Raw genomic sequence first — 24,155 nt, forward strand, 5'->3', positions numbered from 1 at the left:
CGATTTTCGATATGCCAAAAGGTTTACCTGTCACCATTTTCACAGTATTGCAATTCCCTGTCTTCGTTGAGCCTGGTACAGCCTCTGGTATTTGTTTCGATCCGGTTAATGCTTCGTTAAAATTCTGTCTTTCTATCTCCAGCTTTAGTCGTTGCTCTATTTCTTTCGCAGCCAGATCCTGTTTCACTTTGGCAATTGCTTCCGTCGCCGCTTTCTCATAATTTATCTCTAGAGAGTTCCCTGCCGCGGATTCTATGGTATCATTAACATGTGATACAGCTTTCACTGTCTTCGTCGGCAATTCCGTGCTTGGTGCTCCTAAGTTCCTCGATTCAAATTCGTTTTGCCTGTTCCGCTGATTCTGCACCGCCGCTAATGCCAACTTATGTTTAGGGTGACTCTGGTCCTTGACCGCTTCCCAGAACAAGGGACAATCCATTCGGAAGTGCCCCTCCTGGTTACAGAAGAAGCATCTTGCGCCTATCTTGATGATTAAGCCACTATAGTACTCGTGTTCCTCCATCTGGCTCATGTCCTCCTCATCTGGTGCATATCCTAGACTCTTCATGCCTTGTTTGTATGTTGTGCAGTCAGCCACGTGGTGATCCGCCGACCCGCAGTTCGCGCATGATCTGCGCTTGTCCATGTCATCTCTAGGTTTGTACCATGACGACCTCTGCGGTTGACTTCCCCCTTGCGTGTTCCTGTTTTCTGAATACGAGTATTTCTTGGGTTTCATCAGCATGTATTCCCTTGATTTCTGTCTCATTTCTTCTGGGGTTGGTGCGCTGTCTTTCGACAATGTGTAGTATGTTGCTAACATTGTCCTTAAGTCGTCACTTTTTACCCCATCAATGAACTTCGAGGCAATGCTAAAGTTTCTTTTGTTTGTCGACTCCTCTGGGTCACTCCTTCTTCTCAAGCTCTCGAGATCATCTAGGAACCGATCTATTGACTCGTCCTCCCTCTGCCTTCTCTTTTCAAATCGCATCATCGCTTGGTGACCCTTCATGCCTGACCCGAATCGATTCAGCAATATCTCGAAGATCTTGTCCGCGGTATCGCGTTCTTCTTCTTTCTTCGCAACCACGCATTTTAATGATGTGCCTTCTAAATTGCTGAGTATGGCTGTGCATGCTTGTCTTTCATCGTTCAAGTTTTCTTGCTCTAGATGTCATCTCATCACTTCCACCCACGTGTCAATGCATCCATCTGAGTCGTCTTTGAATTCTTTTGGCTTCTTGAATGTTTTTCTTGATTTCCCATCTCTCCTATCGCTCGAGTTAGTGTTCCTCGTGGCGAAGGCCTCTAGAGTCCTGTTCATCATCTCCCAAGTGTTTGCCCATGTCATAGCATCCGGACCTGCGTTGCTGTTAGCTGTTGAGTCCCCCGGACCAGTCGTTGTACTTGACATTCCATTCTTCATGATTGTTTTAGCAGCTGTTGGTGCTATGCTCACCGTATCCCGGGTTAAGGGCAACGGTGTCGATTGCCGTTTGTTCCTTTGTGGTTCCACAAAGTCAACTCTGGTGCCTTGCGCGCGATCCGCTGCCGGTCTTTCTTGTGAGGTAGAATTACTCAAGATTGCATCCAATTTCGCCTGTATTGCACACGAACTCTCGGCCTGATTTTTGCTCATTGTGTCCATTCTCTTTTCCAGGCTACCTAATTGGCTGTTGACATCATCATATCGGTTTTTTAACTGTTGCAAATCTTTTTTGATGTTCTTATCTCGTTCTTCATTGGTGGTTTCTACATTATCTGACATTTCCTTGAGTCTCTCTTCTGTTGCCTTGGCCAGGTTAAAATAACTATCCAGATACTCGTTTTTGTTGTATCTTAATTCTTTTCTTTTCACTTCTCTGTCCTCTTCGCTGTGCTTCAGCTTTTTGTCGATCTGATTCAGTTTCGCCATCAAGTCACCTAGCTCAAGAGTAGCCTCTTCATGGTCAGCCGTCGGTTTTTCTTCGGCCGTCGCTTCTGCTCTAGTTTGTCCCTCTCTCGGATTGGCTTCTGTCGTCTTCGTGCTCACTGTTCCAAATGTTCGTGCTCTTTCAGCTTTTGGTTCTTCAGTCACGTTCTCTTTCGTTTTTATTCCGACCATCATCGCCAACCTTTCTGTAAAAGATGTCTTTTTTACTTGAGAGTCTTCTTTCACCGTTTCTTCGGTGTTGCCTATTGCATCTTCCACGTTGTCTATTGGTGAGAATTCTATGGGTTTCGAGTTTGGTTCTTCTGCATTGGGCATTGGAGTTGACTCCGTCGCTATTTTCCTTGTTTCATCAACACTTTGATCAGGTGTCTCTAGATCAATCTCGATGGTGGGTTCTACTCGTTCCCCTTCCATGCCCTCTCTTGCTCTGTTCTCCGCTGTACTCCTTGTGCTGACCATGTTAACTGAAAAGTTCTTCTTTGTTATCTTTGGGCCCATTGATGTTGTTTTGCGTAGCGACGAATTATACTTTGCTTCGGTAGGTCTTTTTTCAGCTACCGGTACCCTGCTCCGCCTCATTATTTCTATTTACAATTGCTTTTATTTACAATTTTACTATATACACAATCCTATTCTGAGAATAAAATCTTTCGGGAAGGAAGAAGAAAAAAAAATATACAACGTGGTGAAAACCTTGTTTCAGTTCTCTTTATTAACTTTTCGAGAAACTTTCCTTATTTGTGGTCTCAACCGTACCTGGTTCCAATTAGTCTTGTTCTATCTTAATTCTGTCTTAAAACACTTCTTGTAATTTTACTTCAATTTTTACACTGTCCCAAGACTTCCAATTGCCGTCCCTACTCTTCTTTGTACCGTCCCAGGCTTCTTTCTCCTGTCCCAAGACTGTTCGGTACCGTCCCAGTACTTTCCGGCCGTGTCCCAAGACTCTTGTCCAAGACTACTGTCCCAAGGCTAGTGTCCCAAGACTACTGTCCCAAGACTACTGTCCCAAGATTAGTGTCCCAAGACTAGTGCCCCAAGACTAGTGTCCCAAGACTACTGTCCCAAGACCCTGTCCCAAGACCCTGTCCCAAGACCCTGTCCCAAGACCCTGTCCCAAGACCCTTGTCCCAAGACCTTGTCCCAAGACCTTGTCCCAAGACCCCGTCCCAAGACCTTGTCCCAAGACCTTGTCCCAAGACCCTGTCCCAAGACCTTGTCCCAAGACCCTGTCCCAAGACCCCTGTCCCAAGACCTTGTCCCAAGACACCGTCCCAAGACCTTGTCCCAAGACCCTGTCCCAAGACCCTGTCCCAAGACCCTTGTCCCAAGACCTTGTCCCAAGACCTTGTCCCAAGACCCTGTCCCAAGACCCTTGTCCCAAGACCCTGTCCCAAGACTACTGTCCCAAGACCCTGTCCCAAGACCCTGTCCCAAGACCACTGTCCCAAGACTGTACTGTCCCAAGACTGTCCCCAGACTGCTCTGTCCTAAGACTTCTTCGGCACTGTCCCAAGACTGTTGACAAGTGTCTGGGTGGTGGGACTTCTTCCCTCTTCGTTATGGGGACTTCTTGATTCGCCGTACCTTGTACCACCACTCAAGCTCTAGTAAAATTTTCCCAAAATCCTCTCTTAAAAACCAAATGCTGACCCCCCTTTTTCTTATTTCTCTTTTTGGCTACCTCTATTTCAATGTTCCAAGTAACTTGAGACCAAAACCTGTGCGCAGGTATCTTGTGATCACCTGTTCGTACAAAATTTTAACACAAATCCTCACCAAAATGCAACAAAAATCTAAGCAAGAAAAAGTAATAAAAACAGAAAGATGAGCCCACCTAAAATTCAAAGGTGACAAATGTCTACCTTCTATCGAAAAAAATGTCTTGTACCTAATTGCCACGCGTTTCCTTCCCCCCTGCTAGCGATCTTATGGGGTATTACAAAAACTGTCTATGTCCCTTCCCCCCTACCAATCCGACCAGGGTACCTTCCTTAACTCGAGTTCAAATTTCGATATCCACCTAATATTACCAACGCGTGTTAATTTCTAATGTAACTAAGTCAACGATGTCGACTAATTAGTTACTCTAATTTCCCCCTTTTTACAATTTACAACCGCCAACCTCTAACTTAACCAGCCCCCCTTCTAACCTCCCCCCTTTTTAGCCCCCCTTCTTAAGCCTAAAATTACCTTAAGCGCCGGGTGCTAAACCTCTCAAGAGAAAACCGTAGACCTGTCTCCAGGCCTGCTCAAGTAAAAACGTTCCTCAAAACCGGGGGATGTCGCTTATCCTATTTTACACTTATCTCCTATAATGTAATGTGGATTTTAACGATACCCGTTCTGCCCAACTTGAGAACTCGAGATTTGCCAAATCCTTCTTGGCTGCTTTCCCACTCGACTGGTCACCTGTTCCAGTCCAGTCTCCTGTTGGTTCAGCTCAAGTGTCCCTGAACCACTTTCCCACTCGGCTGGTCACCTCTTCCAGTCAAGTCTCCTATTGGTTCAGCTCAAGTGTCCCTGAACCACTTTCCCACTCGGCTGGTCACCTCTTCCAGTCAAGTCTCCTATTGGTTCAGCTAAGTTCCAAGCTATCTGAAAACCCTTGACAACGCCCCACTTCGGGCACTTTATTCAGTTTACTGGTTTAAATTGCTAGGTTGATCGAAACGATCGAACTTGTAAAACAGTATGGGTATACTATTTAATTAATATAAAGGTTTGATCCAACTAATCTGGTGTCAAAGTCACTGTCTTTTTTCGTTTTATGGTTTTTGTTCCTTTTTCTATTCTTTTTTTGGTTTTTGTTTTGCTTTTTTCTTTTTGCTCGTGTTTTTGTCCCCCTAGTTGCCCCCCTTTACTCGGTTAGCTAAGCCTCGTTCGGAGAGCGTACCAGGAAATTTTCTCGAGTTTTCTTAAAAAGCTATCACGGTACAACCGGAAGGTTTGCACGTTCCTGTCGAACCGTACCGCCGGTACTCTAGAATGGGCATTCAGCCCGAAGCTGTCTCAAGTGGGTTCGACTCCGTAGTCTTGATGTCGTAAACACCCAGGAGCGCCATAAAAACACTATGTAACATTCGTCTACTGCAGTCACACATGAGGCTTAAGAAAAATAGGCCCTATAACCACTGGCTCAAGGGTCAGGGACACCATCTCTTGTGTTTTTCTACCTCAAGAACGGTCGGAGCCAGTTCGGTTCGTTTGTGACATGAGACTACGACCCGTTACAGCTTAAAGGCTACTACTAAAATATCCCCCCACTCTAGAATTAGAAACGTCCCCATACTTAGGTCTCTAGATACCCAAAATACATGAACGCCGTTAAAAACCGGGTTGGAACAATCCGTTAAGTTACTTTTTATTAGACAGTGGAACTTTGATCCATTTCAGATGGATCAACCTAAAACTCGCCTTACCTCAACATAACAATCATAAAACACACTCTAGGAATTTAAATTTGTACTCACATAGTAGCACGCTCAAGAAGTGGGAAATAATCCAGTCGGTAATTAACTCAAGAATTAAATAACGTAACTAAATGAGTTTAATGTTTTATAGTTTGAACAATGAGAACGAGTTTATACTCTAGACAATAGTTTTCTTGTGAACCATTAGGACACTCAAGTTGTCCACCTTTCCACCGAAGGTTCACTCTAGTCCAGTTCCGAATAACACTCCAGTCGCTATAATCCAATTCGTGGGAATGCTCTCGTCTCTGTCACAGATGGGACAGCTCTACTCTCGATTATTATAGTGACGGAAATTGCGAATAGCAATTTCCTACTGCTTTTTCTTACAACTTTCCCGCGTGTGTGTCTCAATCGTTCTGACTTCTCTTTTCTGATTTTCAGTTATCGCGAGAAAATCGTGCATGACAGGTTCCATTCGAAATTTTGAAAAACTAAATTTCACTCCAAAATCAAGTGTTTTTTTCTTCTCTCAAGGCCAAACTTCCGAATATGACCGACTGGCACAGTGCTTTTGCTCAGTCTGCAAAGCTCCTGGGAACACTTCTACACTGATGGCCGTGACTATCTCATGTTTCTGTTCTAGATTCCATAGTGACTCTAAATAACCAAACATACTGTAGAATCCTTCTTACTGTTCGTGGTTTTGGAACCTGAATTACGCTCTATGGTGATCAGAATAGAAAAGCACTTTAATCGAGAACTGCAATCTCTTGTGAACAACAACAAAATATCCAGTGACTTCTAAAATGCAGTTAGGTCGACTGAAGCCAACCATGCCAGCCTCTGTGGTCTATGTTTGCGTTGTCATCAAAATTCGACCCATTTTTTTGTTACCTGGTAACTGTTATGCGAAATTCAATGCTAAATTATCTACATTTTTTGCAGACGCTCCTGGCTTTATAGAAACCTCCACGTTGTAGATGAAAAGGATATTGGTGGACACCGCTCTGGACGAAGATGAAGTCCTTTTTCGATGGATGTGAAAAGTTTATATACCAAGATTCCGGTGATTGAAGCAATCAGTATAGCAGCTGGTATAGTCTACGAATTGGATTACCCACCCTCTTCAGTTGATAAGACTTGCATTCAGTAATGTTTGTTGGCTTTCTGGAAGCGATTGGTATGTCCAGGTCGACGGCGCTGCCATTGGTTGAACACTTTCTGTCATATTGGCTAACTTGTGGATGAAACAATTCGAGCCTGTTCTGTCTGGCGAAGACATCCTGGTGTTTGAGTCGACGCAGCCTAACGTGGACCCTTTTTACTGTTCTGTCTCTGACAAGCGGTTTACCTGGCGTGGTTGCGCCATTCGGTGTCATTTTTGCATGCAGTGGTTTTATTGGATTTGTGCCAATCTTGCAATTACGGAGTGCAAAGAATACAAACGGACAAAGAAGCCTTGGTTTTGTGGGTGCACACCGAGCTCGGTGTCTAGTCCGGAGATTAACTTCCCTAACTCAGAAATTTTCGGCCGGTACGTAGATGACATCATACGTACCTCGAAACGCGGGGAAATTGAGGAAAATTTAAGACCAGCCAGTACTCTCCATCCCTGCATAGAGTTCACTATTGAGTTAAAGTGTGATGAGGAACTACATTTTCTGGACACCTTCCTGCTTCGTGACCAGAGTAGAATAGAAACAGCGTGGTATACCAATTCAACGGACACTGGTTCATTCATGTATTTTCGTGCTTGTGCGTCGACTAATTTCAAGCGAAAAATTTTTGAAGACACCGTACATCGCCTTCACTACAGCACTTATAGTTGAACAGCCTTTAAAGACGGCCTCAGTAAGGCTATAGAATCTTGGGAGAAGAAACAGTACCCGCCGGCTTTTTACGAGCCTATAGTGGAATATACTGTCAACAAGATCTTGACAACTAGTGCTCCTGAACATAGAAATGATTCCGAAAGCAGTAGGACTGAAAGACCTGTCTTGAAGCTGCAATATAGGGGTCAAATATCTCACAAAAAAGCAAAAAGAGTGACCTCAGTCGTTTTCACAAGAAAAATGAAAATCGTGATGCCCTCCCTGGAGTCTCCGGTGATTGGACTGCTTCGTGGTAATGTTGTGTAACAGTTTACATGTCCTGGATGTGATTCCAGCTATGTGGGTCAGACGACGCGACATCTCACAACAACAATCGAAGAACACAAACAACGGAGCGCCAGGGTTGGTATCCATCATCGAGAGTGCCGAGAAGAGGTCAATAGCATACAACCGAAGATCATAGACTCTCCCAGCGACGACTCCAAGCTGCTGACGCTTGAGGCCATCCACATCGCCAGGCTGCGTCCCGGTTTCAATGCAAAAGAAGAGTACATCGGCAACGCGAACTGACCTTGTGGTTGTGATTGAGGTCCCTGTTTCTTTGTTCCAGCTTTATCTGGCAAGAAATAATGTTTTTATTCAATTATTTCTTATTTTTTCGCATGATTACGACTTGCTGTGTTCGTTGACTTACTGATTGATTTTGAGAAATGCTGATGATGTCTTACGACGAAAACCTTCTTTTTAAGAAAGTACAATGATTATCTTTATTCATCACTTCACAAATCTTTATTCATCTTTTCACAATGAAATTACCAATCCTGTAATTGGGTGCTGTTAGAGTGCTCTCAAAGGAGGCCGATCTTATTTCCAGTATATGCGGTTTTTGTATGAGTTGTTATAAATTCGAAGCACGTAGGAGGTGCGTTACACGCTAGTCAACATTTATCTGGTTGTCCAAAAGTAGGGACGATTAATCTATCTGTTATATTTTTAAATGCGGGCTTCACTATCTCGCAATAGCTTTTTCAACGTCTTTTTTTGCATGTTTAACAAAGAATTTTTTCACGGTTAAGCTTTATCGTATATTGCAATGGTTAAAAATTTTTTTTGTCGATTTTCCTTATTTCGGACCTCTGGTCTAACGCTACCAAAAGACCTAAAGAGCGAACGAAGAAAAACAGCAAACCTTCTCCTGACTTTAATGTCCGCAGAGCCAAAGAGCTAGCAGGCCTCGGTCAGTTCGGCAGAGCAGCTAAAGCCCTGTGTTCTGATGGCCTCGTGTCCAAAAGTGACGAGTCGCTTAAGGACCTTCGCAGTCTTCATTCTTCCGCTGACCCTCCTGTCTTTTCTGGCCGGGATGAATCCCCTCTTGCCAACCAATTCGAACCTGAGTTCGTTCATAAGTCTCTCAAAAGTTTCCCGAGCGGCACTGCTGCCGGTCCTTCGCGCTGGTTTCCTGAGCACTTTGTTCACGCCGTGGAGTGCCCCACTCCTCAGACTGCTGCCAAAACGTTAGAGTCTCTCAACAGAGTTGTTAACATCCTCGCTGCCGGGCAAGCCCCTTCTAGTCTCTCTCCGTGGCTGTGCAGTGCGAATCTCTTTGCCACCGCTAAACCCAAGGGTGGTGTCCGGCCTATTGCGGTCGGCGAAGTGCTCCGAAGGCTCACTGCTAAATGCCTGGCTAAAGCCGCCAACGCTGAAGCTCGTGATTTCCTGTGTCCTCACCAGCTTGGAGTCGCTACCAGCGGTGGCTCGGAAGCCATCGTCCACGCTACTAAAATGACAGTCAAAAAGTGCTCGGAACATGGTCACCAAGGCGTCTTAACAGTGGATTTTGAGAATGCTTTCAACACGCTAGACCGCACCGAGATCATCCTTCAAGTTCGCAACCGTCTTCCCGGTCTCTCCGCCTTTGTTGAGTTTACCTACGGTCACCACAGTCGTCTGCTGTTCGAGGATGTCATTCTCAACAGCGAGAAAGGAGTTCAACAGGGGGATCCGCTAGGGCCTCTCATTTTTGCGGTCACCCTGCACTCTCTTGTCGAATCTCTCAAGTCGGAAGTCCCCGGTCTCACCCTCAACTGCTGGTACCTTGATGATGGTATTTGTGCCGGCGACGAAGACTCCTTGCTCAAGGCTCTCGAATTCATCACTTCCAACGGCTTGAATCTCGGCCTCAAAGTCAAGCACAGTAAGTGTGAGTTGTGGGCCCCTGTGGAGTTCTCGTCCATCCCCGTTTCTATCCCGAGAGCAGCGTCTAATGGCTTCGAGCTCCTTGGCGCCCCCATTGGTGATACTGAGTTCTCAGTTAAAGTCCTGGACAAACGCATCTCGAAAGCCACCAAATGTCTTGAAAAGTTACCTCTTCTTGATGACCCCCAGCTCTCACTTGGCATCACTCGCACTTGCGTTGCTGCTCCCAAGCTGACGTACTCTCTTCGCACTCAGCCGCCCTCTCAGCCTGTCGCAGCTTCCCTGCAAGTTTTTGATGAACTCCTCCGCGATGCTCTTTCTGTCATAGTTGGCTCACCTGTTCCTGATCTTGCCTGGTCCCAGTCTTCCCTGCCTATCAAAGATGGTGGATTTGGCGTCCGGCAAGCTCGCGACCAACACATCCCTGCCTTCCTAGGGTCTTCGTGTCAGTCAGCTCATTTGGTCTCGTTTCTTACCGAATGCGACATCACTGATACGCCGGAGTTCCTGCGTGCCTCTAACGACTTCCGTGAAAAGTCTGGAAGCGTTAACACTCCCGGTTTTACTCAAGAAGCTTTCCAAGAGAAACTCGATAAGGCCACCTACAACGCTTTCTTCTCGTCTCTTCCCGATTCCCGCGAGCAAGCTCGTCTTCAGTCGCTCTCTCTGCCTTACGCCGGCGCTTGGCTTACCGCAGTCCCCATTAAAGGTCTTGGCCTGCTTCCTGCTGAGTTCCAAGCTGCTGTCAGACACCGCCTTGGTCTTCCTGTGTTCGCGTCTGCTCGTAGGTGCCCCGCGTGTCCGTCTGGCATTCTGGACGTCCTCGGGGACCACGCTGTCGCTTGTGGGGGGAGTGGTGGCCGGATCTCCCGTCACGACAGACTACGGGACATTATTTTCAATGCTACCACGGCTGCCTCATTAGCCCCCATCAAGGAGCAACGGAACCTCATCCCTGGAGAACGGTCCAAACCCGGCGATATTTTTGCCCCTACTTGGAGCGCTGGTCGCCCAGCTGCTTTTGACGTCACCGTGACATCCCCGCTGCAGTTATCTCTTCTCTCTCGTGCGGCGGAGACCCCTGGGGCGTCCCTGGAAGTTGCTGAGGACCGCAAATTTTCGAAACACGAGAAAAACTGTGAGGAACAAGGAATCAGTTTTTTCCCGTTAGCAGTCGAAAAGCTCGGGGGTTGGTCCGCTTTAGCTATCAAAACCCTCAAGTCAGTTGCTATCCTCGCTGATGCCAGACGTTCTGGTTCACGTGACGCTCGTGTTGCCCCAGTTCGCCTCCTCCAGAGCCTCTCAGTGTGCCTCATGAGAGGAAACGCCACTATGATTGTCAGTCGGGCCATCTAGTCTTGTGCAGTTTATTACTTTTTTTGCCTTCCCAATTCTGGTGCTCCTTTGTTCCTTTGCTGTTAGTTTATTTTACATGATCAGTGAAGCTTACTATTCAATATATTTTTTTTTGATTTTCCTGTTTGAAATCAGTGATTATTTCACCAAGTTTGAAATTAGCACTCCAATAGTGGTATGCTGTCAACGTTTCCCCTGGTGTTGCGAATTTGGCCTCCATATATGAAAAAGCAAATCCTTTTAGATTACGACATACGGCAATTTTCGAGATTTTTCAAAAATTTCTAAAAAACTTAATTTTATTGGAAATCTTAACTGTGTATTTGGGAGCTGTGATGGTACTCTCCGGAGTTGCGAATCTTGCCTCTGAATATGACTGCTCAATTTCTTATAGTTTTCGAGATATGACGTTTTTTGTGACTTTTTTCAAAAAGTTTTCAGAAAGCTCAAACTTAGTTTTTTTCTTCTAAATTTGAATTTCACAAACCTGTAGTTGGGGGCTGTCAGAGTACGCGTAAGGTCTCATGGTTTGTGATTCTTGCCTCCAAACGTGACTGCTCAAGTCTTTGTAGTTTTTCAGGTCTGACGTTTTTTTTTTTTCAAAAAATGTTCAGAAATCTTAAAGTTTTTTTTTTTATATTTTGAAGTTCCTGACACCCTTTAGTTGGCGGATGACAAGGTGTCAAAACAGTGTGAGGTAAATTGTAGTCCACCGTTTTTCGAATTTGACCTTGTAAAACTCTCGTGAGTCCCATTTATCCAAGAGGTGCAGTCTAACATCATACCGACGACACTGCCTATGATACCACTCAATATACTACAAATCTCATTTCGATTAATGGTAGTTTTGTTCGTCCTAAATCTTTTTTCTGCCTCGAAACTAATTATTTATCACGACAAGAAAAGTTGCAGCAAAAGTCCTTCACCAGTCGGAAAATTTCGAATTGCTTAAGTGTGAAACTATATATTTAGGGCAATATGAGAAGAGATTAGAGTTTGTTTAATGGCTGGCAGGCTTCGAGGGGCAAAGTGAGGTTTAAGCAGATAATCAAATCATTTTTTGATGTTTTTTATCCACTTGTATTTTTGATATTTCTGATTGATGGAAGCCCTGCCCATGGATTATGTCTATTTTGCGTCCTATCTATTTCGGACAAATTTATAAGATAAAGTTTTGGAACCTACATTAGCGTTTTCTCAATGCCAGAATTTTTATATTTTGTGTTCTCAGGACTTGAACCCCACGCATTAGAAGGCATTTCTCATTTTGGTTAATTATCAATTTTTATCTAAGGATTGTTGTCTGCTCTAAGCTTCCTATATTTTGTTTCAGATAATTGTGAATGACGTCTACAAAAAGGCTGGGAAAAGAATTAGCCGACGTGCGAGCCGAGTCGGCCAAAGATAAGAACTACTTTTTCCGAAAAGTGAACAATCCTGGAGACAATTTAAACTTATGGGAAGGTGTCTTAGTTTGCGAGAAAGAGCCATATCATAGCAACAAGGGCATAAAGTATGTTAAAATGATATGAATTATTCCTGTTGAAATTCCGATCACTAAGGCGTGAAGGTATTTTGAGTTCGGACAGAATAAGATTTCATTAAGACAATACCAGTTGAATGATATATCATATACAGTGCTGATTTAAATTATCCGGACAAAACGAACAAAACTTGAATTTTCAAACGCGTTTTTTTCAAATTGGGTTAAGATTAGACAAAAAGTAAAAAGAGCAAAAGTTGCTTAGAATTTCATCAAACTTAATATGGTGCTATTTTTCTCCGAAATTCTCAACCAAAATTTTACCATAAAAATGGGTCATTTTGGCTTTTTTCAATTAATCAAGAATTACACTGAAACTTCTTTGTTAGTTGAAAAAATTACATCACAAGAAGCCTCTTACGCAGCTCAACAAAGTTTAAGAAGGGTTAAATCTCCAAAAGTTTGCGCAAATTGTTTAAAATTTGTTTTTAAACAGAGATTCTGGGTTTTATAAAGTAAAAATCACATTTATTGACTATCAAGTAAAAACTTTTTCTCCTATACTGGTTTTTGGAGATTTAAAACTTGTTGGGCTATGTAGGAGGCTTCGTGTGATGTAATTTTTTCATCAGTTAACAAAGTAATTTTTGTGTAATTCTTGATTAATTGAAAAAAGCCAAAATGACCCATATGGGTAAAATTTTGGTTGAGAATTTCGGAGAAAAAGAGCACCATATTAATTTTGATGAAATTCTATGCAACTTTTGTTCTCTTCACTTTTTGTCTAATCTTAACCCAATTTGAGAAAAACGGGTTTGAAAATTCAAGTTTTGTCCGGATAATTTAAATCAGCACTGTATATCATTGATTCATTTTTTGAACCATATGATCATGATACCAAATTGTTTATTCTTCCGACCATTGAAATTGAGCAAGAATTTTGTATTCGGATGTGTTTTAATTTTTTGTTTTCAACACAAAATTAGGTACCACAAATCATGATCGGAAAAGGTTGAGTGATATATCATATTGAAGTCCTTCCAGTCGTGATTCGAACATAAGAGAACTTTTTCAAGAGGTCCCAGTGTAAAGAAAACCGGTTTAAAAATTTTGATTTTTTGTCTAATTTTTTTTATAATAGCTTTTAATTCAAGTTGAGCCGTGAAATGTTAGTTTTAATCCAGTAAGATAAGTTTCCTTAGTTTCTTTTAGCGTCTTCTTCAGAAAAGAAACTTTTCAAAACACCTTTTTTGAAAGCTTAATATTTATCATTTTTCTCCATTTTTTGAGAAAATCTGTTGTCAAATATATATAATATTTTTTTCTATCTAAGTTTTTTAATTGTTGTGTTCGGAACTGTTAGTGCTACTTGCACAGACAGGGCATCATTGTTGAGTTTTCAAAATGCTGGCTCAGAATAAATAAGTTGCTTAAAGTTTCGAAAAGAGAAATTCGTTAAAACCAATTACTTCGAGTGAAATAAACGCGTCTGATTGGCTAGTCATACTGTTACTGTTGATGAGAGTTGCATATGAACAAATTTCGAAAAAAGCGAAGTAATAGTTTTTAGATATTTTTGATTTTTTATTGATTATATGATGATCGGAACTATTTTGCTATAACCAGCTATTCTTGTTTTATGTATCTCTTTGTTACAGGGTCCAAATTGATTTCCCTACGGACTACCCGTTCAAGCCTCCGAAGATCAAATTTCTTTCCCAAATATATCACCCCAACGTAGATGAAAAGGGTCAGGTATGTTTGCCTCTGATCCTACCCGACAACTGGAAGCCGGCTATTAAAGCTATCAGGGTGATGGAGGAACTGAAACGACTAGTCGAGAACCCTGAATGTGATCATGCCCTCAGGAACGAAGTGGCGGACGAGTACGTGAACAACAAGTCCAAGTTCATGAAAATTGCGAAGGAAACATTCGAAAAGAATGGCGCGTCACTGTGATAGAGATTGAACCTTAATTTGAAAATATGATGCTAAATTTATAGCTAATGCCAAATTGTCAACCAATATTAACTAAGTGAATTAACTCAAACATCTTTCACCTTTTTCATTGCGTAAAAACGGTGTAAAGAAAATTGAATTCATCGAAAAAGCGCCGGTTTTGATCGATTATGCTGCGCGAAATCACTGATTGTGCGACCAATTTGACATTAACTATATTAACTTTAATCTGGTCCAAAATTGAGTTGAATATTATGTCGAACAATTTGAAACAATATGAATTGTTTGCTGATGAAATTTTCTGAGTTGTGTTCTTGAATGGCGTGAACTAGACGGCATGTTGAGAAAATGAAGATGATAATCAAGTTGAAACTGGTGTTTGGGACGATCAATTTTCCACATATTAATTGCACACAGTCTGGTGCTATGTTTACAAATGATAATGTAATGTTTTTTATTAATGAAGTTTTTTTACCGTTTATTTTGCTAAATTCAAAGTGTCGCAAAGTGTTAAATATAAAAAAAATAGTTTTTCTCTAAAATGGTTTTCATGATTTGAATTTTTGTGCCAATCCCAGATTTTTTTACTTATAAATATTCCGCGAAACACGAAAAAACGAAGTGATCTTATTCTTTTCTTTCCGCGGAGACATGAAATTAAAAAAAAACTTGAAAAATTTGTGGAACAGTTTTCTTTTTCTTTAACTTTGTAGTTATGTGCTAATAATTGGTAAATGAAGAATTTTTTCATTCACGTATGCTTTGTAGTTATGTGCTAATAATTGGTAAATGAAGAATTGAGTTTTTTCAGGGGACATATGTGTTACTGAAGTCACCCCACCACAACATGGGCAATTTAAGCAGTGGAAGTCACTCAATATACATGTTCTTCAGGCAGCTTCGATTGCTCCTCTGGAAGAATGCGGTCTTGAAAAAACGAACGCCGGTAATTAATTTTTACCAATTGAAATTGTGAAGTTGCCTCATTTTGATATGGATCTGATCACATACAATTAATTTTGTACCTGCCTTACAAAAGCAAAGGCCTAAAGAGCCGCATTTTTCGACTTTATTAAATTTAACAAAATGTCAATAGGAGTTGAAATTATATGATGTGTTTAATCGTTTTCCTCTAAAAATTTGCTTAAAATCTCCAAATCAGTTGAAATTACTTTTGTACCTTCCTTATAGAATTGAAGGTCCAACGAGCCGCGATTTTCGACATTTTTAAATTTAACAAAATGTCAACAGAAGTTAAAACGAAATGGTGTGTTTAAACGTTTTCCGCTTAAAATATGCTTAAAATCTCCAAATCAGCTTTATCAATTCCTGCGAAATTTTACTGTTGCTAACTTTTAGGTGGTGACACTGTTGGAAACTATCATCCCACTGGTCATCTTCATCATCTTGGTGCTGATGCGGATGCGACTGCCTCCCGTGGAGCAGCCGATCCAGATGCCCAAACACCAGCCCCTAGTCTCCGCTGGACTGGTGCCTCTCATTCAGAGCGTCTGCATCAACGAGAAAGTGTGCAAACCATACGGGGTGCCGAAAGGAACTTAGTGAGTGCTTTTCACTGTTGCTTTAACAAAATTTACTTCAGATGGCGTATAAAAATATTTGGGCGAATGTAATTGTATTACTTTTGAAAGCAGACTCGTTTCTGATCAAACGAAACAGGGCGGATATGCCCCCGCCCCCGCCCCCGCCCCTTCAGGGATTCAGCCCCCTTACTACCCAAATCCACCTCCCCCGCTACCCTCCTTTGGTACTATTTTTCGACATCAATTTTTAGCCAGCGGACCCTAAAGTTTTTCTAAAGGAGCCAATATATAATATTTTTGAGGGGGAGTGTGCCAATTTACCAAGAACCTTAAAAAGAACTCAGTAGTTATCTAGGAGCACATTTGCCAATGGAAGTATCGAATTAATATTTAGACTTCTATATACGTGTTTGTGTTTCAGTTTTCATAAACTGCTAAACGACCTTCACTCGCTGCACAGCGAGTTAGCTGCTTCGAACACTGAGGAAACAGAAGATAACCTGAGGTCTCTTCTCTTCATCAGCAGAAAAGAGTTGGCAGCGGCTGGCATTGACCGAACTGCAATGCTGCAAGAACTCACAAATGCGAACATAGTTATGAATGAAAGTCAGTTGCTAAGATCAAATAAACACCATTTTTTTTACACAAGGTTGTGTGATAGTATGAACTCTTTTTTTTTCAAACTAAGTCACAAATATTGTTGCGATAAAATGTGTTCATTTTGAAAGTGTTCATTTTGATCAATTACCAGCTATTAGTACCGCCAACGCAAAGAGTGGATATTAACACAGACTATTATATTACAAACAGCACTAGCACTTTAGCTTCTAGGTATCATGGATCTGTAGCATAGAGGTAGGGAAGGAGACCTGCAACAAAATAAGAGGGTTCGAACCTGGGCAGAGTCGGATGTTTTAATGAATTTTTCGTTTGCTAATTAAAATGCGTCCGCTCTATAAATTGAGGCATGCTAGTTGGTAATTTTCTTTTTTTTTATATTGACTGGTACTGCTAATGCGTCATAATTTACTTGCGTCACTTAAGAAATTTTGTAGACTCAAAGTTGTACTCATTCAGTTTTTTCTAGTAGCGTTATCGGTCATAGTTTTGCTTGTGTATGCGAAGTGCAACTTCGCCTCTGTGTAAAAATTGGGTACCAAAAATGGCCCAGCTTTCTTCTAATCACGGGAAGGAATTCATATATAATAAAGTACCACCCGAAAAAAAAACATGAAGAAGAGGTTGAATATATGCAAAAAACTGACTGGTTAAATTATGCAAAAATGCTGGATCCCGCTTTAACTTGACGGTTATTTCCCTCAGATTGTCAAAAATGTTTTCTTTAGCAATAAATTTCTCACATCATAAATTTTTTAGCAAAAAAATTCTCAACGGTTTTCCTGACGAATGAGACATTCCGATTAGAAGCAAGGCGGCTGATAGACAAGTACAAGACCAGCAGGATGCTCGGAAGAAGATTCAAAGAAGCAAGTGAAGATAATACAGGCCTCTTTTCAGAAGACAAGGTTTGTATTACAGCTTCCTTGCATAAACCGGGACCAATGTAATTCAGACTCCTATATAGGTGGTGAGGACTTTTAAGAGTAATGAACGTAGTGAAGACTCTTATATAGGTCTTGCAAATTTTTTTTCTCAGGAAAGTCTTAAAATATTGATGCACTTAGGTATCATGCTTTTTTTGAGTTCAATTGAAAATCATCTGCTGAAAGTGACGCAAATAGCACTCTCAAAATATAAACGTGGCAATGGCGCGAAAAAACGTGAACGAGATCTAATTTCGAAAGTGGAATTTAGTTTTGAGAATCAGAAAAAAAACTACCAGTTCATCCAGTTTTCTCAAATTGGGTTAATGTTATCAAAAAGCGCCGATCATAAATCGTTCTAGAAATTCAAAGAGTTTAAAGGGCATCTATTTTTTATCTTTGAAGATCGAAAGTTGATATTTTTTTAATCAAAATCAGTGTATTTTTTAATGTTTACTTGCGTTCATTACTCTTTTTCAATCTTCGATTGGCTTTGTTTTATTTTTTGTTCATGAAAGGTTTTGTTCACGCCCAAATTTGATTTTTCACAGTCTGATTTTATCGAATTCTAATTTCAAAAGTGGATTTTACTTTGCAGATTTCCCAGCGAAATAAAATGTTTGCCTGGTAATTCAGTTTCAAACAGGGTTAAGTTTATCAAAATGTGTCAATCAGAACTTTCAGGTCATATACATTTTTTTACTTTAGTTGAAGTTGAAATTCTTAAGTTGAAGCGTTATCAAAAACAAGTAGTTTTTCTGTTTCCTTGCGTTCATTGACTCTTTATTTTATTATGTGTACCGTACATTTAATCAAGAATTTGGACTGTTACAAGAAAGTATGTCTTTCAACTCTTAAACCGATAGATAATGAAGATGTAGGAAAAAGCTGCCATCGAAGATGACAATGTTGTTTTAGCTGGTGATGTTGATGAGTCTCTCTGACAAGACGCCCGAATTGATGCAATGGCTGGGATTTCTACCAGAAGACACATGTGATTCCTTAGGTAAGCTACCATAAAAATAAATATGCAAACATTTCGAGGGGTAGGACAAAAGCATGTAATTGAATGAATGTTTTAAAAATAATAATGAAGAATTGATAGGTAAAAAAACCTCAGTGTGGCGAAATTATAGAATCTTATGACAGATCTTTTTTCTTTCTCCTTTTTACGAACAAAATTGGTTTTTTGTGTGCAAGCCATTGATAAAACAAGGTTTTGAATGAAGGCCAATTGTCTTCATTCAAAAATCGGCAATGAAGACCAGATGCTATGTAATGAAGAGCTCTTCTGACATACTGGAAAGATGCTTCTCGAGGAAACTACCCATGAACGGCATGTCACAGGATCTTAATTTCATGTTTCAGAAAATATGGCGTTGTGGCGCATCGGTAGTGATGGTGCCCAGCAATCATATGATTGCGGGTTCAAATCGCACGTGCGCTGCAATTTACAAGATGCCCTCTTGCAAGATTGCCATATCTTAGTTAACCTTAAATAATTAACCTTCGGGCTAGACCCCCGGGTGGTTAACTAAAAAAGAGGAAACTTTCTAGTTTATTTAATACCTACTATTGAAGAGGTAGATGATTCACATGATTGTTGCAGTTGATGAAAATTACGACAGACGGAAACTGACTCAGGCAGCTCTAGAGATGTGGCACCAAATACAGCCTGACTTGTGTGCCAACTACGAGAAACTGACTATGCAGGATGTAGATCTGAAGAGGTTCGAGAAGTTGAACTTGGAGACACATCAATTTCTCATGCTGCAACACTGGCAGTCCTTCCTCGACAAGAACCTCAAGATATTGTTCACGCCTGTGACTGAAGACACTGAAAAAATTGTGGCAGAGGTCAGTCGGTTTTTTCTCTGTTTCAGCTGGATCATTTTGACAGCATTATACCTTGAAATTTTTTGGAGTTATCAATTGTTACAATTTTTGTTTTGGTGTTTTTTTTGCTTCCAGTGTGCTTATCAGGTCAGATATTATCTTTTTTGGTCTAGATTTTGTGAGCTATAAATATGTTTCTATTCAAAGTTTGTATTTTTTGTATGTAAATGAAAGAAGTGATTTTCACTTATATAGGTTTCCTATTTCGTTAAACTTCCCAATTGTATGTTGGCTATGTTTTATGTAAGTTGTTAATTAACAACTTCGATATTGTATTGTTTCAGTTTTGTGTTTGTCTCTTTTTTCTTCTATTTATTCGGCTTGTAAATCCACCATTTGCTTTACAGATTTATGTTATGCCTGTTCAGTAGGCAGGGGAATTAAAAGCTATATGAACTTAGTTCGCTTTCCACTTAGTCTGACCTTGATTGACGTTGTATTTGAATTAATTGATGAAGCTTAAGCCACATATGAGGTCTACTTGGGTGAATGAATACTATACAACTTAAATCCCACTCATCATTATATAGTTTCATCAAGGTTGTTTCAACTGATAAAACTAAATGGTTTCGAATTGATAAGACATGTTTTCAGCTGAGATGATTCATGCCGTATTAGGGCATCAGATAACTCGTAAGACGTAGAAAACTTATCAATATGCTAAAAAGATGGAAAATTTTCAAACACAGGCTTGTCATGGTAAACATTGCAAAATACATTTATAATATATCAAATTGCAAAGGAGGTTTATGTTAATTTCAATGAAAAACGAACGCATAAAATGTAAAAAATGTTTTTTTTTGATAAATCAAAAATTGAGATCCGCGAATCTTGGAAGACATCTTGCTGACAGCATACTTAACACGTTAGAAACAGCTGTGGAAACAAAAATACATTTTATACGATCGAGATCACATTTTTTATATAAGCTTTCCTTTTTTTAGAATTATCTTATTAAGAGTCGATAAAGCAGCTCTGATTGAGGTCGTGATAATTTTTTTGTCAAATTTACTTTTCGCGATTAGAATTTTGATTTTTGTAAGTTCAGTTCGTTTTTTTTTGTTACAAGGAAAGCAAATTCCACTATCGAACACCAAAAGTGTAAAGGTCAGGAAAAACGTGATCGATTTCTGTTTTCGAAAGTGATATCTAATTATCATATTTCCCAGCGAAAAAAATTAGTTATGATCCAGTTTTCTCAAATTGGGATAGTTATATCAATCAGAATAATAATTTGTTCTTGAAAGTCAGAGAGCTTTAAAGCCATCTTTTTTTTGAAATTTAAAAGTTGAGTTTTTCAATAATAAGTCAGTTCACTGAATCTTTTCCAACTGTCTGTTGGTAATGTTAATTAATTGTAATTCCTTTTCATTTCAAGTGGTTGCCATGTTAAATAAAGTCGATTTCAATTCATGTGGGCGCCATGTTAAACAATGTCGTTTTCAATTGCTTTGGGTGCCATGTTCAAGATTGCACCTCTCGTAACGTTTAAGAATTCTATGATATATTTAAATGCGGGCTTCACTATCTCGTGTAAGCTAAACTTTTCACGTTTAAGCTATATCGTATCTAGCCATGGTTAAGAATTTTGTTTCCTGATTGAATTGAGTGTAAATTTGAAATTAACAACCCAATAGTGGGAAGTTGTCAGGGTTTCCCCAGAGATTGCCAATGGGTCCTCCAAATATGAATACGCAAATCTTTTTATCTTTTTAGTTGACGAGATACGGCGATTCTTGTGATTTTTTTGATTTTTTAAAGAAAATCTAGATATAAAAATTCCACAAATTTTAAAAATTTTATTGCTGTACATGCGTACTCTCAGGTTACTCTCCTGCAGTTGCAATTCTTGCCTCTAAATATGACTGCTCAAATCCTTTTAGTTTACGACGATTCTTATGATTTTTTTTTAAAAGTGTTCAGAAAACTTAGATTTAAAATTCTTAACCCTGTAGTTGGGTCCTGTCAGGTTACTATCAGGGGTTTAATATATTAGCTTGACAAAAGTTGAGTTTTTCAACTCTATAGCGAGGTGCTGTCAGGGTACTTTTAAGCCTTGCAAATATTGCCTCTAAATATGACTGCTCAAATCATTTAAGTTTCCGAGATATGGCGTTTTTTAAATGGTTTTTGATAAATTTTCAAAACAGATTATTATGATGGAATTTAAAACCTATAAATGGTGCTGCCAGAGTAGTCTTAAAGGTTGTAAAGTTTGCCTACAACTGTGACTGCTGTAATCCTTTTAATTTTCCAGGTATGACCTTTTTTCGATACTTTTTTTAATATTAAAAAAAACTTTTAAATGTCTTGTGGTGGTTTTCGCAGTTTAATTTCAGATATTGAAGAATTTGTCTGTGAGTTTGAGCTAGAATTATCTGAGGCTCTCAGATATGCCGTTTTTTATTTTTTTTTCAAAAAATTTAGATGCAAAAAAGTTTGAAAACCAACACTATGGTCTGGTGCTCAAGATCGTGGGATGCTCTCAAGATGACTTGATTTATGAACTCGATGATTTAATATGGAAAGTGCAATATTTGTTATCGGCCATTTGAGGGTTTTGTTTGTGAGTTAAAAATACGAAGATCTGAAACCCTGTAGTTTTGGAGATTTGACCATTAGCGTTGCTGGATTCCCAGTTTTATCCAGCTAGCTTAAATTAATGTTAATTTTGGCAAACAGTTTTGCTGCATAATATTGACAGTTTAAAAGCTTGTTGTTCACTTTATGAGTAGGTATTGTTACGGTTATTGAAGCGTCAGTGGTAGAGTTGGATAGGGAGGGAAGTCGTCTTAGTGGCTCGAGGTTTGAAGTTTCAATCCAGTAAAGATCATGTAGTTTTCAAAGTTCTCTTGTAGTTCAATTTTCTTGCCTTTCTCTTTTTTACCTTTTTTAAAAGCTACTTCTTGGCGTTTTTGCTGTGTCTGTGTTTTCGAAAAACAGCTTCGCCTCTCTGTATTTGAAGCCGTCAAAAGTTTCTGTGAATGTATTCAGCCTAAAAATTAAACCTGCATCTTCCAAGGTTCTAACCAGCCATATATTTTTGAGTAATTGTTGAATTGATAAATTGTTTATTGAAGTTTTTAGTCAGAACAAATTTTCAATTTTTGATAAGTCGCTTACTTTTCCTGAATCAGTTCAGTCTGTCAAAAACGTGTATTTTTCAAAGTTTCATCGTTTCACTGGCGAGAGCAAGTGACTTGTATTCGGAAACCCCACGTTTCCCCCACCCCCAAAGACAAGACTTTTTTATAAGGTCTGCTGATATGCTCAAGTGCGCCGACATGCTCAATTTCTTGAAAATTGATTTTTTTTTGGATTTGTTTTGTTGGTCTTAATTTCTGTCGGCTGATTTTTCGTTTTTCTTTCCTAATGCAGTTTATGTTATTGGCACACGTTTCATGCAGTTTTTTTTTCAAAGCTTGGGTTTTTAATTTTTGATTAAACAGGTTTAACTATAATTGAAATTTGAACTCCTTGTCAGTTTTTGATGCGGAGTTTCAAGGGCTAAGTTTTTCCTTTTTATAATAGGGATGGGTCGTTAACGCAGACCGGAATTTAGTAGAGCGCAGAGTCTTCATTTAAAGACATATGAAAGGAATGTATGAACATATGTATGCGGGTGCTTTCAAATCACAGAAAAAAAAATCGTTTGCAAGAGTCGCGGTTTGAATTTTGATTTCTTTTTGAGGTCGCATTCTTTCCTTTGTTTAGATACCGTCAGCTTAGTGTGTTATTACGAACCTTCTTTTTTTCTAGCCTAACTCTCTAATAAAAGTTCGGCTCTTTTCCAGTTCTCCCCTTTCAAATTGAATTTTGAAAAGTCTATTTACCGTTGTCACAATGCAATGAAATTTGGCGTGGTGAACAAATCGACAATTCTGAACTGATTTGTTCTTCATACTTTACAGCGTAACATCACGCATTTAGCCGTAATAACACGTAAAACAAATATAAACTCGGTATTTTGAGAAGTGGGAACTGGAAAAGAGCCAGAAGTTCATTAAAAGTGTTCACCTATTTGGAAATTTCACTGTATCATTGGAAATTGCATAGCATCTGTTCTTTGCTTTATTTGTTGCTAGTGTTTAATATTCTATCTTCTGTTTACTAATAATTTTCCGTGGCTGAGTGGATAGTGTGTGTGACTCTTAATCTCAATGTCCCCAGGTTCGAATCTCAGACGCTGACGAATTTTTGCTAATTCGAGGCTTATTTATTCTTTTTCGTATTGTACTTTATAAAGCAGCTTTTTGTCGTGTTCTCGTTATTCTTTGCGAGGCGAAGCTTCCTCTGTGTTAATGAAGATAATTTCCACTGTCGAACATCAAAAGTAAAATGGCCACGAAATACATGATTGACTACTTGTTTCAAATTACTGAGTCAATATGTTTTCTAAATGGTTAACTTAACGGAAAAAAAACGTTCAATCATCAAGAGTCTTTGAAATTCAAAGACCTTCAACGTGATGTATTTCTTCTCGAAAGTTGAAAATTGTTCGAAACTTTCCAATCAAGTTTTCCAACTGCCTGTTGGCTACGTTCGCTTTTAACTCTTGCAAGTGCATATGTCTTGTCAGCGGGAAGTAGACCTTTTTCTATAAACAACCTTACTATGAATATGTGCGAATTTGACAATTGCTCTTTCTTCTGATATTTCGTGGTATTGCCTCTGTTTGGGGCTCCGTGGTTCGATTCCGACAACTGCATGTGTTTTTGCCATAAGGAAATTTTCTGCATCGAAATCCAATAGTCAGATTATCGTGTTTGTTGGACTTGTTACGCATCACTTTTATATTTACCCTTGCGATAAGCAAAGGTATTGCTATCGGGTACTAGACTTTTTTCCCTTAAACAACTTTGTCCACAGAATGGACGAAATGAAATTGTAACAATTTCAATAACACCGGTTAGTGTATTGTGTAGTAATTGCTAGCGGTACCTTGGTTCACAATGAATTCGAATTTTGTAGTGTCTCTTGCACACTTAGCTTGGTG

The 24,155-nt window shown here is 39.8% G+C and overlaps 3 protein-coding genes across 5 annotated transcripts in view; all 3 read left to right on the top strand.

Annotated features, from left to right (window-relative positions):
* The window catches only part of LOC134842204 (ATP-binding cassette sub-family A member 2-like), a 172,260-nt gene that overhangs the window by 96,620 nt on the left and 51,485 nt on the right, over positions 1–24,155 (top strand). For all 3 annotated transcript variants that reach the window (XM_063858429.1, XM_063858431.1, XM_063858430.1), the window contains exons 2-7: positions 14,985–15,121; positions 15,535–15,737; positions 16,141–16,325; positions 17,097–17,245; positions 18,182–18,269; positions 18,873–19,120. In XM_063858429.1, the coding sequence (XP_063714499.1) occupies positions 15,023–15,121; positions 15,535–15,737; positions 16,141–16,325; positions 17,097–17,245; positions 18,182–18,269; positions 18,873–19,120 (972 nt within the window). In that variant the 5' untranslated portion in view covers positions 14,985–15,022. The remainder of the gene's footprint in view (positions 1–14,984; positions 15,122–15,534; positions 15,738–16,140; positions 16,326–17,096; positions 17,246–18,181; positions 18,270–18,872; positions 19,121–24,155) is intronic.
* The window catches only part of LOC134842205 (serine/arginine repetitive matrix protein 1-like), a 334,393-nt gene that overhangs the window by 96,617 nt on the left and 213,621 nt on the right, over positions 1–24,155 (top strand). The gene's annotated exons all lie outside the window — the stretch shown is intronic.
* Positions 12,077–14,175, top strand: LOC134841836 (ubiquitin-conjugating enzyme E2-18 kDa-like). The gene is made up of 2 exons (XM_063857876.1): positions 12,077–12,246; positions 13,875–14,175. Exons 1-2 carry the CDS (start codon positions 12,077–12,079, stop codon positions 14,173–14,175), a joined length of 471 nt encoding a protein of 156 aa, XP_063713946.1.

Source organism: Symsagittifera roscoffensis, chromosome 3, assembly GCF_963678635.1.
Source record: "Symsagittifera roscoffensis chromosome 3, txSymRosc1.1, whole genome shotgun sequence".
Classification (NCBI taxonomy): Eukaryota; Metazoa; Xenacoelomorpha; order Acoela; family Convolutidae; genus Symsagittifera; species Symsagittifera roscoffensis.

Bases quoted from the DNA above. Each gene is read 5' to 3' on its own strand.
- LOC134841836 (XM_063857876.1), top strand. From the start codon at position 12,077: ATGACGTCTACAAAAAGGCTGGGAAAAGAATTAGCCGACGTGCGAGCC. The intron at 12,247-13,874 runs GTATGTTAAAAT...TCTTTGTTACAG, and splicing joins CATAGCAACAAGGGCATAAA to GGTCCAAATTGATTTCCCTA.